Source organism: Styela clava, chromosome 4, assembly GCF_964204865.1.
Source record: "Styela clava chromosome 4, kaStyClav1.hap1.2, whole genome shotgun sequence".
Taxonomy (NCBI): domain Eukaryota; kingdom Metazoa; phylum Chordata; class Ascidiacea; order Stolidobranchia; family Styelidae; genus Styela; species Styela clava.
The window spans coordinates 6,676,556-6,692,571 of NC_135253.1; the positions used below are offsets into that span (position 1 = coordinate 6,676,556).

Sequence of the window (16,016 nt, forward strand, 5' to 3'; positions counted from 1 at the left end):
GCAGTGGAAGCAATTAAAAATATCAGCCTAGTAATAAAATCTTACAATATTAATTTTGTCTGCTTTTATACTCAAAATTTTCATGTTGCCACATTTTGTTAATATTCAATGTTTGCGTCTTCAAACAAATAGATTAAAAAAACTGATGCATACGACTGCACAACACGTAATGTAGTAAACTTTATATATCACATTCCGAATTAGCTCAATACTCATGGTTTTCTTGCAGGATTTAATGTCAAAAACAGCGCAACGACTTCCCGTCACCCTGCCTACTGATAGTTTCAATCAACCTGATGAAGCAGCTCGTGAACTTGCATCTGAAATTGAACAAGTTGATTCAGTGAAACGATCACTTGCTGAAATGCAACAAGAATTAAGAGAAATGTATTCAACATTATCCGTGCCACAAAGAGTAAGTAAAATAGGATTTTCAAATTTGTCTTGGGGGAGTAAAGACTAAGGCAGCTTAAGTCTATTGCGAATAACGTTATCTCGTCATGGGGTCATGTCAAATATGGGACAATGGTGGAATTGATGGGTAATTTACCACCTGTACATCAACCACCCCATGATGACGAGGATTCCAGCAATCCTCTTGCACATAATTATTCCCCAAATAATTCGACTCTACAAACTTGTGCAGGGTAATCAGAGGTATGATGGATCAACCCTGTTTTGTTATTCATAAGCAAGCAATGTTTATAGTTGTTATACTTTTTTTTGTACTATCTGATATATATTCATGACTTTGTTGGATATCATAGTATCATCATTGTGTAGAAAGGTGACTGTACATTTGAACCCACGTACATTTGAACCCATGTGTATATCCGCGGGTTCAATCTATATGCGGGTGCTAAAACCCATGGGTTGGGGTTAGTATGGGTTCAAATATCTGCAAAACAAAAAAAAATTCTATAGGTGCAATAGTATGCAGGTGCAATTGTCATGGGTTCAAATGTACGTGGGTTCAAATGTACGGGAACCGTGTAAAAATTTTCAAAGTGATTATAACATTAGTTAAGTAAAGCCTACTTACTGAGTGTGTTATATTGTATGATATAATTTATCTACAATTTTGACTATGATGTCATTGCCATGTTTTTATCTGCTTTTCTGAATGAGTTTGACTCAATTTTCATTTTTTCTAGGAAAAATCTGGAATTCTTTCAGATTCATCTCCATTCAACGATAGATTGATGGACCAAAATGCAGAATTAGTTATGTTGAATACTAAGCATACAGATGAGAAAATTGCACTGAGAGATGCTTTAAGAAGATTGGAAGAAGAAGTTTGGAAAGCGAGAGTTAGCTCTGAAGATAACAGTAGAAATGCTGATGACACGGTACCTTTTTAATTGTCATTTTCTCTTCACTTGTTAAAATAGAAGTTACCTATATGAATGTATAGTGAGATCAAGAGAGAAAATAGAACAAATGAAATATTTAACAGTCATTAAAATATCCAAATGTATCTATAATAATTAAAAATATTGGTTAACTTATTTTGCATCGTAAAATTTCAGCTTATCGGAAATGAATAATATCGAATAATAAGTGAAACAAAATAATTAAGAATTATTCGGTGTTCGATCATACATATACTCATACAATCCTCACAATTTCCTGTGCCAATCCAAGACACAATTTTAGACATTTTAAAATACTTTAATCTAATATTTGCATTAATTTTTACAAAATGTTTTCATGACACTTCTGACGAGACGCAGTACGCAGCATTTTAAAAATGTTGCTACTGACATTTGGAATAATAGAAATTTTTCGGTTTTAAATAGCCTATATAATTAGTTTCACCTCAAATGAGTGTATTAAACTGTTTGTTTTTGGAAAATAGAAGCAACATCAACAGCAAGTACAAGAGATGGCAAGTAGAATGCATCGTCTCTATGTCAGATATTTAAGAGCTGAAAGTTTCAGAAAAGCACTTGTCTATCAAAAGAAATATCTTCTGCTACTAATTGGAGGATTCCAGGTAATATTTTATAGAAATCACCATAAAAAACTTCTTCAAACATAAATCCAGTTGTACTGATGGCATGCTTCATCAGTGAATCATTCTCGATTGCATTTAGTTTGACTACCGTAGTTTTTTTTTTATTTTTAGAAAATGTCTATGTTTTAAATATTGACCTTAAATCAATGTGTAACAAAGTCTATATATGCCAAAATTTTTAATTAGATTGGTATTTAACAACTAATTCTGATACTAATTCTTAACTAACTAATTTATTATACAGTCTAAAGTGCTTCTTTTTATTCCAGGAATGTGAAGAAGCCACTCTTGCATTGGTGGCAAGAATGGGAGCTTATCCTAATGATGATTCAGACCATCGTCCTTCACATAGATCCACAGCTTTCAAAAGATTCAGATCTGCTGCTCGCGTTATTATGGCTGTATCTAGGTATGCAATTAACCATTGTGTAGTAATTGAGTGGCACATCAGCTCGGTAGTTCATCTGTAAAGTTAGGTTTGGGATCAAGGGCTCGAGTCCCTTGTCATATGGCGAATAATTACAATCTCTGATCAATTTGATATAAATTGAGTAGGCTGAATTAAAAAATATATCTGCCCCCTTTGACCAGAGATTTGTGTGATATTTGGTGACAGCTGTCCTGACCATTGTACATAGTAATATCTACAAGAAACCATTTGTTTCTGTCAAATTTGTTGATTATTGTTGTATTCGATGAGAAGCATTGTCTTATCAGTATAACGCTCTTGAATTAGTTTTAAATGCATCATAAACATGATATTGGAGGTCAGGCAATTGGTCTTTGTGTAAGATTATCAATAATGATACTTGCATTGTTGTCTGTTGACTAAGGCGCCCATCACACATATGTGCCCTAGCTCATTTGTATCAATGTAATTTTTAGATTGAAATTCTTGGTTCGAAAATGGAGTCGTACCAGCAGTTCGATTTCTGCTTCAATTCAAGAAAAACATGGAACTGGTCCAATTACAAATGGTAAGTTTATTATAATTTAAACATTTATCTGGAATTTTTTATGGATTTTGGGAAGAATTTATTTTCTAGGTATTCGTTGATTCAAATTTTGATCACATATATTCTAATGCTAATAATAGTATGAAGAATGATTGATTATGCAGTATTCATATGTGATTATCTCAGTTGCGCATTCCAATCATACCATCTAAAATACTGGTAATGTTGCAATTGCTATATATTTTCACAATAAACTCCTATTGATTAGTTTATTTGTCAGATCAGTAACTGATCTGGGGATTCAGGTTTCTAATCCACAATCATCATAATGTGTGTATATATATATAGAGTCATCAGATCTTGTTTGTTATATAATTATTGGAATGTATTTATATGTTGGTTGCATTCTTCATATTTAATCCACATATCAATCTTCTTACATTTTTTTAAATCTTTTTACACAATGCATCACAAAGTCTTGTTTCAGACAGTTCTACCATTACAAGTTGGAGACCTCATATAGCCAAAAGCAACATTATAAATGAAATATCCTTCTGGTGTTTTCTCAATTAACTAGTAATTTAAAAATAATTCCATTGTATTATAAGGCTCTCAAGCCAGATAATTATCAGATCCTCCTGAAATGCCAAACAAATGTTGTAATGTCCTAATTTTAACTATCAACTAATATTTTATTCAATATTTCCAGGACACCATGCTCCTCACTCTTCCTCACATAGACGACCTAGTCGTTCTACATCACCTCATCATCTTCGTCCTATGTCATCTACCTCAGCCCACACATTGGGTGAAAAGTCACCTAGTCCTACTCCATTACCTAGATATAGAGGCGAAAGCTACGACACTCATGTACCATCATATGAACCATACAGAGTAAGTTTGGATAAGATGTATGCATTGGATTGAGAGATAACTAACCAGCTTCTGAGATAAAATACTGGACCGAGTGTCTGTCTTGTTTTATTATGGTAGTCTATATGATATGTTAAAACAATCTTTTATTTCTGATTGAACTGAAATTTTAATTGTAATGTAAATATCTCTCTAAAGAATTTTGATGCTTGATTTTGGTTGAATTTGATTGATTTGATTGAATAACTATATAAGTTATATTAACTTTTCTGAGCAAAAATCTTTAAAAAATTGTTGCATTCATTATTGAATAGTAGTTTAATACAATCAATGAGATTTACTGTTTGTTATCTGAGGTAAGAAACTCAACTAGTTTCTATGTAGAATATAGTAAATTATAAGATACAAGACCTGGTACTAGACCCAGACCTAGATCTTACAGAGGACAGAATTCAGGAAATTTAAATTTAAAACACCAAATTTAAAAGTACTACATTGGCAATCTGACCTTAGGACATAGAACAAGAGTGAAAAAATATGATGACTGTTTGATCGGGGTTTTAAACTGAGCATGTACAGTGGTGTAGATGAGGAATATTAATATCATATTATTTATGTTACATTAAGCAAATTAGGTTTTCTAATATTTGTTTAAATTTTATTTTTCAGCAAACTCTGAGAGCCGCTGCTCAACACATGGATACAACTCCAACAAAACTTTCAGAATCACCTTTATCCCCTGTTGGTGCTTACGGTGCATCATCATCGTCTGGTGCACGGCCAAGGAATGCATATACTCGATCCACCACGTCACCCTATCTTAATTCATACGGTGATCAGCCATCTGCAACAGCATTACGATATCTTAATGGAAGCGGTAGACCTGGTACTAGACCCAGACCTAGATCTTACCACACTGACTATAGAACTCCAGATTTGTCAGCAATGTCCTATTCAAGGTGAGTTTTTTAGGAAAAGAGACTGCAGTGAATTTTGTTAAATTGATATAAATAAATATTCCTAAATATTTCACAAATGTTTATATACAAAGTATATAGTTACTCCCATAAAACACGAACAGAAGTGAGCGTCTAAAAAAATAATTAGTTAACAATTCCCATACCAGACATAAACCGTTTTATCGGCTTCAGTCTGCCCATGGGATAAATATGAAAATTTTGTCTTATGCTTTTACTTTGAACACCCAAATCAAGAAACCCTGTGTCCCACTCGTTCTTCATACTGGCTCATCGTGGTCATTCATCCATAGCTGATGACATCACACACAACTGCTTATGCTTTGCTATATGGGTAAACAATACAATTTCAAAAAATTCAATTAACAGACATAAAGGAAAAGATGTCAAATGCCTGAAACATGCTGAACTGTTTTTTAGGAAAAGTGGTGGCCTTATATAAATATTCTAGTGGGGACTATTGGGCTGCCTTGTATAGAAAAACACTGTGGCTCTGTACATTTTGGGTAAATTTGACATTATTATTATTCTGCTGTGCAAGAGGTGTATTAATAATATTAGAAATCATATTCATTTCAAGCAGGGTTCAGGAATAGATATTGTATAAGTCAATTTGTACCGATTTTTTAATTTCAGAACACAACCTGGAGAGTCTGATCCATCCTTGAATGAATATATTCAGAAATTGGAGAATCTACATCACAGATTAGAACAAAATCCTCATCGCTATCAGAGATAGATCCATCAATCTTTCAACTGCAGAGATTGAAATGATCTATTATTTATTCAAGATAGCATTTGTGATAAGTTGAGGTTCCTAACTTGCAACATAGAATCATAGTGCTGTTAGATGATCTGCTATGAGACAATCATCTTGTTATGGGAAAAAATTGTCCAATGTCCATCCTACAATAAGCGATTATAGGACTATTGAATGGTTGTAATGGTCTTCATTATTGCGTGATCTGATTCAATCACACTGGCTTGCTTAGTGACTTTTTCCTGGGATGCAAATACGAAAATCCTCATTTATTTGAATTCCTATAAATTCTGAAATAAAATTTCCAAATTTACCATATACTGCAGCATGTTTATTGTTATAACAAAATATATATACTTTCTTTAAAACACTATATTTTTCTGAATGGCTGGTACTAGTACTTCTCTACAGCTTCTGCAGATTTTTGTAACTTGTAGTACATTGTAGCAGTGGCAAAGTGTTATTAATATTATAAATATTAAGCTTCAAAGACATTATATTTACTGCTGATATCTAGGTGTGTATATAAGATTGTTTATATATGTATTATGATGAACATTGTGTAATATAGCTTTTGCGAATTCAATCTATCTTGTATGCTTGCTTAAGTTCAAACTATAATAACTAAGTGAATTTGTATTAGTTTTTCATTTTGACACCACCTGTATATTTATTGAGTAATGCCCTATTTCATACTTCGTTCATAGTCACATTTTTGTATGGCCTTTCCCATTTTCAACATTTTTTTTTGATGTACATATTTTTTGCCTTTTTCTTTTATAAATGACAATACTCGTGCTTTAGTTGTAAATATTTTTTATACCAGACGTTAAATTTTTTTGATTTTTTCTCTACACAAATCTGTGCTGTTAATTCACTTTATCTTTGGAACATGTATGATAATCGCACAAAACTTTACATCTTCAGTAGTAAAAATATAGATATATTATACAGCCATGCTAGTTAGAATGCAATTCTTCAACATTATTTGATGCAAATGTGAGCTGCGCTGTCTTTGTGCTTTAAGAGCTGAACTGAATATATATAAATCGCTATTTGAAGCTTTTGTACGTTAATTTGCAGATTCAAGGCTTTTTTTACACAATATTTTGTTTATTTATGGTATTACAAACAACAAAAAAGCATGTTACAGATTTGTTGATATCAAAATAAATTTATTCATATATTTTTAAAATTTTGTTGAATTGATACTACAGTCAGGTCAAATATATACTGCCTTTAAGAATGTTGGGCTACGAAACTAGCTGAATTACTAGCAAACCTTCTGTTGTAATATGTTGAAGATCCGTTGTTATTTTATATTAAATTACTACACAAAGAAAAACAGATATTTTACTGATCTCCTAGATATATATACGTAAATACTATATTATATAAATGTCATGTTGAAGAAAGACCGGCTTATTATTCAAATTATGTTACAATCACGCTGATTTTAATTTTATGAAAAAAAGTGTAGAAGTTTATCCCCAAATCCTCAGTAGATTAAACTTTTTGGGCCAGGTATGGCCATTGATAGATCAAAAACCCAGATATAGCCAATAGATCAAAAACCTATTGTCACAGGCCTTGCATGCTTGAGTGGGATATTGTTAGGGGCATGCATGCGAGTCTGACCATGACTTTGATTAATTTGTGACATGTAACGCCGTCAATTTGATTAAAAGGAACTAATAAAGGCAGATTTCATGACTTTAAAATTATTTTAAAGAAAATATGGGCGGGAATTGTTGCTTAAGGTTCGATCAAGGATTCATTCCGCCCATTATTCCAACGGGTTTTCCAAGTAGTTATGAGTTCCATGAAGGCAACAAGTGCAGGTAAGCAACCTAATCATTTCGCGATGTTATTGCATCGTAACTTTAGTAGTAAATAATTATATTTATGACATATGATGGAACACAGAACCAGGTCATGGAAAGCGCGACATGACCTACAACGGTGACAGAGTAAACCATGATCACATGAGAAAAAAGAAATTTATTAAGGTTATGGCAACGAGATAAAAAAGTAAAACGAAAACATTACTTGAAGATAATGATGCAGTGAGTAAGGCTGTCTAACTTAGTTCATAGTACTTGTGTTCTATTGAAACATACAAGATTCATTTTGCTTAAACCACACAAACCAAAATGAATACCAATCGAGCTTAGTCGAAACAATAAATTTTCTTTATCGACGAATAAAATTGTCCATCAAATAATAAATTCTCTACAACGATATTTACTTTGTACCACCGTGTGTAGACCTACTCCAAAACGCCGAACTGAGAATAATGTTTTGTTCCTTACGATATATCAATTGTCTGCGACTGACTCAGGTGGTAATATTTATATTTGATGTCTTTCAGATTTCATGCTAAAATATAATGACTGGCGCTTGACTTGACAAAGAAATTGGTTCCTGAGAAGCAAATGAAGTTACCGTATCATATATATTTTAAACTGGGAGGCTTTATGTTGACTTTCGTAACATTACAACAATCACATAGGGGAAAATTTGACCAACACCGCTATACCATAAATATATTATTATGTTTATGAGTGTCGCGGGGTTAAATGTCATGTTGCAGACGAACTTCCACTTTCGCCATCTTTTTCATCATCTTCATCAAACCCTTTCAGATTATCTTTATGTTTTCTTTCCCCCTTATACAAACAACTTTTTAACATTTCATTTGCTTCGTGTAGTTCTTTGAGTCGTTTTTCAGTGGCAGCCATCCAAACTCCGTATTTTTCTCCCCATTCCTTTTTTATCTGTTGAAAATAGGAAAATAATATTTTTTACTATAATTTCGTGGGCTATTCACAGTAATTGAGTATGTGTTGTGTGTTGATTAAGGAAATAGCGCTTTCAGCTAACAAAGGCATTTGCTTTATATATACTTTGTACCAGCGGTTAGCAAGCTGGGGACGTCGAGTCTATTGCGGCCCGCAACTATAATAATTTTTTCGGAGTTTCGAAAATCTCATGTCCTACTTGTCCCATGTGTCTCACTCCCCCCCTTGTCTTCATTTGAATTAATTCAATACTATTGTAATGAAATAACTCATATATACACCAATTTTCACAACTTTGGAACAAGTAGGTCACGTGGAGCAAGTGGGACACGTAGAGTAAGTGAGACAAGTGAGATAAGTAGAACGAGTAGGAAAAGTGGGATACGTGGGGCAAATGAGACACTTGGGACATTTTTGAGACACCCGTTATACGGCGTTCGTACTGTAGTAGCCTAATTACCGATGCGGTACCGGAAGTGTGCATATTTGGCCCACTAGTACATAATAAATACACTAAAATAGGTGTGGTGGGATATTGATAATATTTTGCTGAATATTATCTATCTAGATTTTACATGCATGCCCACCTCACCAAAGATGACAAAATCGGGCAAAATGACTGTGATAAAATAGCCTCGTTCGTATCCATAGTCGCGATAAAACTTTGAAATGTAATAGGTCTTACTTCTACTTTGTATTTTTCTTCTCTTTCCGTCCATTGCGCTTCTTTAACACTTAACTCCAGGTATAAAGTTTCAATCTTTTCACGAAGAAATGCGTTGTCGTTTGTCAATTTTGTAATATGCCCTTCTCGATCTCTGAATAAATCGGTGATCAAGAAGATAAGATTTGTGGTATTGTTGACATTCATGTCATGTCAAAAAGGTGTCTTGTCGTTAGCAGACCGGGCGTCAAAACTAGCCTCGCCCGCCGTTCGGTTTTGGCATTATTAGTACACGAAATACCCCAAAATTGTTGATTCAATACCAAGTTTTCACGGGCAAATATCTGGAAGTCAAACTCTAAGACAAACAAAATAATTTCTTACGTATTTTCCCTGCCTTTGTGTTCTTCTTGCATTGCTTTTATTTCTAATCGTTCGCGAAGTCTTTCAAGTTCGGTTGATAAATCTTCAGCCTCTGCTGTCTTCTCTCGAACTTTGGCTTTGCATTTCCCCAGTTCAATTTCATGATTCATCTGAAGACTATTCACATCAGCTTCTAGCCTAAAAAAAGTTTATATAGAAACTTGTTAGTACCTGTCACTGAATATACACATTCGACTAATTCTAATAGGTTCTTTGTAGCATTTATCACGGGAGTCACTTTAAAATTTGTTCTCAGCATAGATCCCATCACTCTTGGGGGTTTTTGTGACTTTACTTTGATCAAATATTTATGCGGTTAATCCGAACATTTCTGAGTTATTAATTAAAAAATTTACTCGTGATATTTTTTCTTCCACATTTCGCTCTGTTCTTCTGTTTTATGTTTTGCTAAATCTTTATTTTTTAATTCCTCTTTAAAATCGGACAGTTCTTTTTTTAAAGCAGCATATCTTGCTTCAGAATCTGATAATTTCTTCTCCAGCTCTTTATATTTAGACGTTTCAACTCCCACAGGCCTTCCTAGAGTCGGTTCTCCCACATGTATGACTTCTCTTTCTCGTTTCAAAATAGTATTATTTTTCGCTTTTCGAAGTTCATCCAAACGCTGAAACCATATTAAAGAATTAAATTATTTAGAAATGTTCACATAGTTTTGTTCGCTATAATATTTTGAAATATCCTGGGTTCACCTTATCATATTGGACTCTGGTATAATCAACATCACTTTAGAAAACGACTGTTCTGAGACAGATATTGTCACCACGATTATTTAAGATAGACTAATACAAATCATGCCGAGGAAAGGGAATAAAAATGAAGTCTCAAAGTATACCTATAACTTGTTTATAAATCTAATAAATATACTGGTGCCTTTCATAGGTACATGATGTCAATTTTAGCTAAGTCACATTGTGCACTTTAAATCGTGTAAAATGGCATTTACGGCCTCCACCATTATATTGAGACTAACAAATATCTATGTAGCAAATAACGTATATCTCACAGCTTTTAGAGTTCCGACTTCTCCTTCTAAATCTTTGATTCTGTTTTTCAATACCGTTACATTTTGATCAGTTGGATTTCTGCGTGCTGAATTTCTCGACATCGTAGATTTATCGAGTAGCTATTTTATATTCTTTGAAACTTCTCAATACTATATTGTGTGAAATATTACAAATATTTAACGATAGTAACGTCACAATGACAGATGCATTGAATTGACCAATGATGAAAATCTTGCAATTGCAGTAATGAAGAGATTAGTTTTGCTCGATATATATATATTGTTCAGTCCAATATAGACTATTAGAAGCGATGTAGGTGGGGTAAAATCTATTTCAGTAATTTTGTATACAAACTTTGCAGCATGCTAACAATCTTCTTACTGAATGCTCTCCCACACTTTGTCCACAACTACTAATCTCGCGGTCCTTTATTTTCTGTTTTTCCTAAGTGCTCCCCGATTCCAATTGAAATTAAATAACAGCATTATAATTTGGATTCGTAGAAAAGCAACAACCAGGCATATACTCTTATTTTGTCGACAGACGTTCCACTTTACCCGCTTCTTGAGTGGGGGCGTTGGTAATGCCAAACCCTCTACAATCAAGGTGCTATCCTGGTTGATTGAATAGAATATTTTACTCAACTGAATCTAGATTAACTCTACAACCAGGTTGCTTGACAAACACCGCGAAGCTGTTTATCCAAGGTTTATTAAATCACAGTTGATCGCTAAACAAAGAAGAAGCTACGCGCCACGAAAACAAGAATGTTGCGAACTAAGCCTACACACTATCTAAGAATAAACATTGAAACTTGAGAGTGCGCAAAGTGTATTCAATATGAAAAGAACTTCTGGCGGTTTAAGCCATTCAACACTCGATCATAATTGTGAGCAGAAGTGTGATCCTATAAGGTTGAGTTAATAATCGATAAATGTAAGGACCATCTTTGACTGAGACCATCGTCTGAAGTGGTCGACTGTTCTAATAGAAAATGAAGCCTGCTGAAATGCTTTGTCATTCTTTATGTGGTAATCTTATGGGGATATTCCGTTACAACTTAATCTCTTGATTATGGTGGCTTTTATATACCTTGTTCAAACCGGAGGAATATTATAATAACCAACTACAACGATCCCTATAAGTTACATGAAACTGCCCTTCTATCTATTACCAGAAAACGGTTCCATTACATTTGAACCCACGTACATTTGAACCCATGACAATTGCACCTGTATGCTATTGCATCTATGGAATTTTTTTTTTCCGGATAGTTGAACTCATACTAACCCTAACCCATGGGTTTTAGCACCCGCATATAGATTGAACCCGTGGATATACACATGGGTTCAAATGTACGTGGGTTCAAATGTACGGTCACCCCAGAAAACATATACGCAGCTATCAATATGCTGGATACACAGATAACATAACGATGTTCATATCAAAAGCAGTTACCGGTATTTTAATTAAGATATGAAAACCATGTCCAAATAATTCACGAATTGGAATGTAGTTTCACTATATTATATATTTTACGTATGGCAAAGCAATAATGCAATGCCGTATCTCGTGTTCAAGGACGACTACATCACAACCGTCCGAATAATAGTATAAATAGCGACAAAGACATAACTTAGCATTAATGAGAAATATCGTTTGAAAGGTATAATATATATATAGTGTCCAATAGGTATTTTGTAGAGTTTCCCACAGTTGTATGACCCAAGCGAATGAGGCATTTACCTAATTAGAATTGTTGGTAAGTATATGAATCTTTTCTATTGTCTAATTCTTGTAACGGACGAGAAACGTGCGCTTTTATAGTGTCACTCTTTCATATATATATATACATACGGTATATATATATATTTTTTTCTTTTGTTGAAATTAAGTTATCAGTCCTAATGGTACGCAATGCAACCCAAATACAATATACGAGTCGGATAAATATTGAAAACCTAATTCTTATCTCGGCTACTTCCTTTTACAAATTTGACGGAGGAAAAGAACTGCAAAATGTTCTTTCTAGGGTTACATAAACAATTAATCAAATAAATTACGTATTTGAGATATTTTGTTTCATTCGTTTAAATCATAGTATATATATAATTGTTTTAGTTTATGTCCCATATATATATAAAATTATTTTATTTTTTTATTTTTTTATTATTTTTTTTTTTTATTATTATATTATTATATTATTATATTCGTCATTTTTATTTAAAAAAAATTATAATCTGTATTAAATATTTTTTCAGAAAAATCAGAATATTTTGTTTGAGCTTTTATCAGAGATCGACGCTACAGGAAAATTAGGCCACGAATGTTTTATTCTATAGCACAGAGATTTACAAAATATGACTATGAAATACATCTGTATATCTATATGTCGGTAGAAGAACGTTGAGCTTTGAAATGTAATCAAACATGAAAACATATATTACCATTTCTTTGGTGCTCATAGTGAAGCTTCACTCTGTATTTGATGTATTGTGCATTCTAAATTATATTCAGCGTGTGAATTATATAACGTTTTTAGACATTTAAAAATACATAAAAAATTTGCTTATGTATATATATATATATGAAAAGTTTCCGTCTTCTATGTCAAGCTATAGTGTCAGGAATTTTGTATGACGTAGTCTTTCTGAATCAAAATGGTATGGATGGTTTGATTTTTTACTGTTCTACTGTAAAACACCGCACCGTTAAACAAGAACTTGTGCACTTATTCCCCCATAAAAATCTTAAAAAAAGTTGACATGATATAAAATCAGAATTTACTAGTGATCTCTTTTCGAAAGAAAATTTTAGTTAGTACAAGTATAGAGGGTCAACATAGAGGGTTATCATTCTCTGTGGTACAAAAATGTGGCCTTCATCTTACGATAATCAAACGTAAGTGGATATCACTGATTTTCTTGGTTGTATCCGTAACAATGGCTTATCAGCAATACGATAACTGTGACGTAATATTCCAAACTTGGTCACAATCTCCGGCACTTTTCTCATGCGGACATACTTTTTGAGCATAGTAGGTAAACAATCTCTTTGGTGGCCTGCGGTTGGGGACTGTATATCGACTGTCTAAAAAGAGGCCAGTGCTGTGTGACCGAGCAATGAGCATACACCAAATTATGCTATCACAATATGTTTACTCGCCAAAGCGGGCGGTGCCTGTGGGGCGAAATTCTTTGAGTAGTCTATCTTGCATTAGCAGCTAATGTTAGATGTTGGAAACCTGCTTAGGCCCAGCAGTTTAAGGTAGATTTTGCAGATGAAGAAATAATTGACGGGTGGACTAAAAATTTTATGATTTGGTATGCTTGTATCACAAGTACTCTTTTCTAGATGCTTGGCTAGGTTTGCCACAATTTGACCACATTCTGAACCAGGAATCAAAATGATGTAAATAGTAACATAGCTAGCGTTAGGATGCTACTTTCATCGATCCAATTGGTGCAGAAATCTTGTAGTGTTTCTCGTTAACTAGGTAGGCCAAGAAGTCTTATCGTAGCTTACAGGGATTGTACGCAGTTACTTTTCTCTTTTTTTAAAGATTTTTTGGGGTTTTTAGCAAACGTTGTCACCAAACATTCAAGTCAGAAGTTTCAGACTATTATTCTTTTAGAATTTGGTCGAAGAATGTAAATTCTTTGAACTTTAGGACTGGCACTTTATATCTCCTAAGCACGGAGACTCGAATATACCATCTAACATTTTGTATCAATAATTACACATTGACTAACAGTTTGATCCGTTTATTTAATATAATATTTATTGCAGTCGAATTCCTTTATACCATTTTCACCACAAAAACAGGTCTCTAACATGAATAAATTTTTCAAAGCGGGAAAATTACAAACTCATGAATGCATCAATATCCATTATTATTCAGTTAAACTATAACATAGCTGTCCATTTGTATAGCAACAACGGCTATTTATACCTGTAATATGTAATTTTGTTTGGTATGTCGGTGGAGACAATATAATGACTAAGCCACATACTACATGTTTTATTGTCCAATCGCGAAAATACTGTTCATTTACAAATATTGCAAAGGGATGGTTTTTCTGTTGAATATGATTCCCAACACAATCGCCTTTGTCGGCAATGTCACCGCATCTTTATGCTATTACGAAACGGTCTTCTTCAGAATTTTTGCTGTACCAAAAGATACATGTTTAGTTGAATCGTTTACTTTGAGATGTCGGTAGATTTATTGTTTTGTTTGGTAGTCAACTGGTGACAAAAGAACATTTGTTTGTACATGACGTCTTACAAGTTATTCGCAGTCTGCGTCCCGCAAATATTGATGAACTAATAAAAGTTTGTCTATTTGCTAGGCAATAATGTCCGAGGTGGATAGAAGTGGCTTAACACAGGTATCCGATATTTCAATTCAAAATTCTTATAGAGATTATGGCAACTTGAAACAATTCAATCATCCATGGTTTCGCAAATTCAATGAGACTAGTTTATTGTAAACAAGATATCGCATTACAACAATCAGTTCATATGATTCGTTTCAAACCGATCTTTTTGAAATGGTTACGGCAGGTGTGGGGATTGAATGCAAGTACAGATTTTCAGTTCTAACTTCTCTAGTATAATAGTGAAGCGAACAATTTTACCAGTGTCGCAGCAATGTAAAGTCTTTTCCAGTTACCACTAAGTGAGTAAGGTAAAGGACATAATATCCGCTTGCAGTAAGACTCAATTTGCCAACAAGATTGAAGAGTTTTGAGCCATACACGAAATCACTTACTGTTCTATACGCACTACTCATTTGTGATAGATATATGCTTACTATGTCAGCAATATTATTTTTAAATCGCACTTGCCGGCGTTATACGTAATGTACATTTTTCTTCCACTATACTGTTTTTGTTATACCACGAATGTACCGTACGTATATGAGTAACCTCTGAGTGTTCTTGAATGTGGACGGGTTCTATTCCACTTTTATTTCAGTCGTATATAATATTATGAATAGGTTATCTGTGACATTTATTTTAAACTGACCAACTGACCAAAAAATATTGCCTTGTTGTTTGATAGAAGACTGATGATAAATGATTGAAGTATTTTCTACGAGTCGGAATATATGAATTTTTAATGAGGTTGAAGGATATCGACAAAGATAACGATTGGTGGACTATTTACGCGAAATGTATTTGGAGTCAGTTTTACATTAGTTGGCGATCTTAATTACATTGCTTTGTGTTGAGCTTATGTTTTTATCACAATAGAACCAGAGAGTGTCGTTCAAAGCATTGTCAGAAGTTCTGACCGGCGAGCAAAAATATTACATTTGTAGTCACAACTAAAATTGTTCGTTACAAGACTTGCAACAGTTCAATTCCTTGCGGTGTAGATCTCAACAGAAGCGAATTAAATCGAGAAATTCGTACAGAAAATTTGTTCCTGTTGATGTCTTGGTATAAAAGCCAACAGCTAATCGAAGAAAATGGCAGATTCATAAGTTCCTATGCAAGGAACAAACAGTAGAAC

At 33.6% G+C, this 16,016-nt stretch overlaps 2 protein-coding genes across 3 annotated transcripts in view; one reads left to right on the forward strand and one right to left on the reverse strand.

The window, feature by feature from the left end:
- Positions 1-6,778, forward strand: part of LOC120325845 (uncharacterized) — a 68,521-nt gene extending 61,743 nt beyond the window's left edge. For both annotated transcript variants that reach the window (XM_078111388.1, XM_078111389.1), the window contains 8 exons: positions 230-415; positions 1,155-1,349; positions 1,859-1,996; positions 2,287-2,426; positions 2,903-2,994; positions 3,683-3,867; positions 4,516-4,805; positions 5,460-6,778. In XM_078111388.1, the coding sequence (XP_077967514.1) occupies positions 230-415; positions 1,155-1,349; positions 1,859-1,996; positions 2,287-2,426; positions 2,903-2,994; positions 3,683-3,867; positions 4,516-4,805; positions 5,460-5,562 (1,329 nt within the window). In that variant the 3' untranslated portion in view covers positions 5,563-6,778. The remainder of the gene's footprint in view (positions 1-229; positions 416-1,154; positions 1,350-1,858; positions 1,997-2,286; positions 2,427-2,902; positions 2,995-3,682; positions 3,868-4,515; positions 4,806-5,459) is intronic.
- A 516-nt stretch (positions 6,779-7,294) lies between these two features.
- LOC120326654 (uncharacterized) lies at positions 7,295-11,097 on the reverse strand. Its single transcript, XM_039392974.2, has 5 exons — positions 10,496-11,097; positions 9,828-10,096; positions 9,433-9,609; positions 9,070-9,202; positions 7,295-8,360 (listed from the first exon to the last, which is right to left on the reverse strand). The coding sequence occupies exons 1-5, from the start codon at positions 10,595-10,597 to the stop codon at positions 8,166-8,168; spliced, it is 876 nt and encodes a 291-aa protein (XP_039248908.2). The 5' UTR covers positions 10,598-11,097; the 3' UTR covers positions 7,295-8,165.
- Positions 11,098-16,016: the final 4,919 nt, after the last annotated feature.

What these genes read in the sequence shown, in the direction of transcription:
- LOC120326654 (XM_039392974.2), bottom strand. Translation starts at nt 10,597, where the DNA reads ATGTCGAGAAATTCAGCACGCAGAAATCCAACTGATCAAAATGTAACG. An exon ending in TGGAAGAAAAAATATCACGA is followed by an intron (nt 9,610 to 9,827) that starts GTAAATTTTTTA and finishes AACTTTTTTTAG; the next exon opens with GCTAGAAGCTGATGTGAATA. An exon ending in AAGAAAAATACAAAGTAGAA is followed by an intron (nt 8,361 to 9,069) that starts GTAAGACCTATT and finishes TATTTTCAACAG; the next exon opens with ATAAAAAAGGAATGGGGAGA.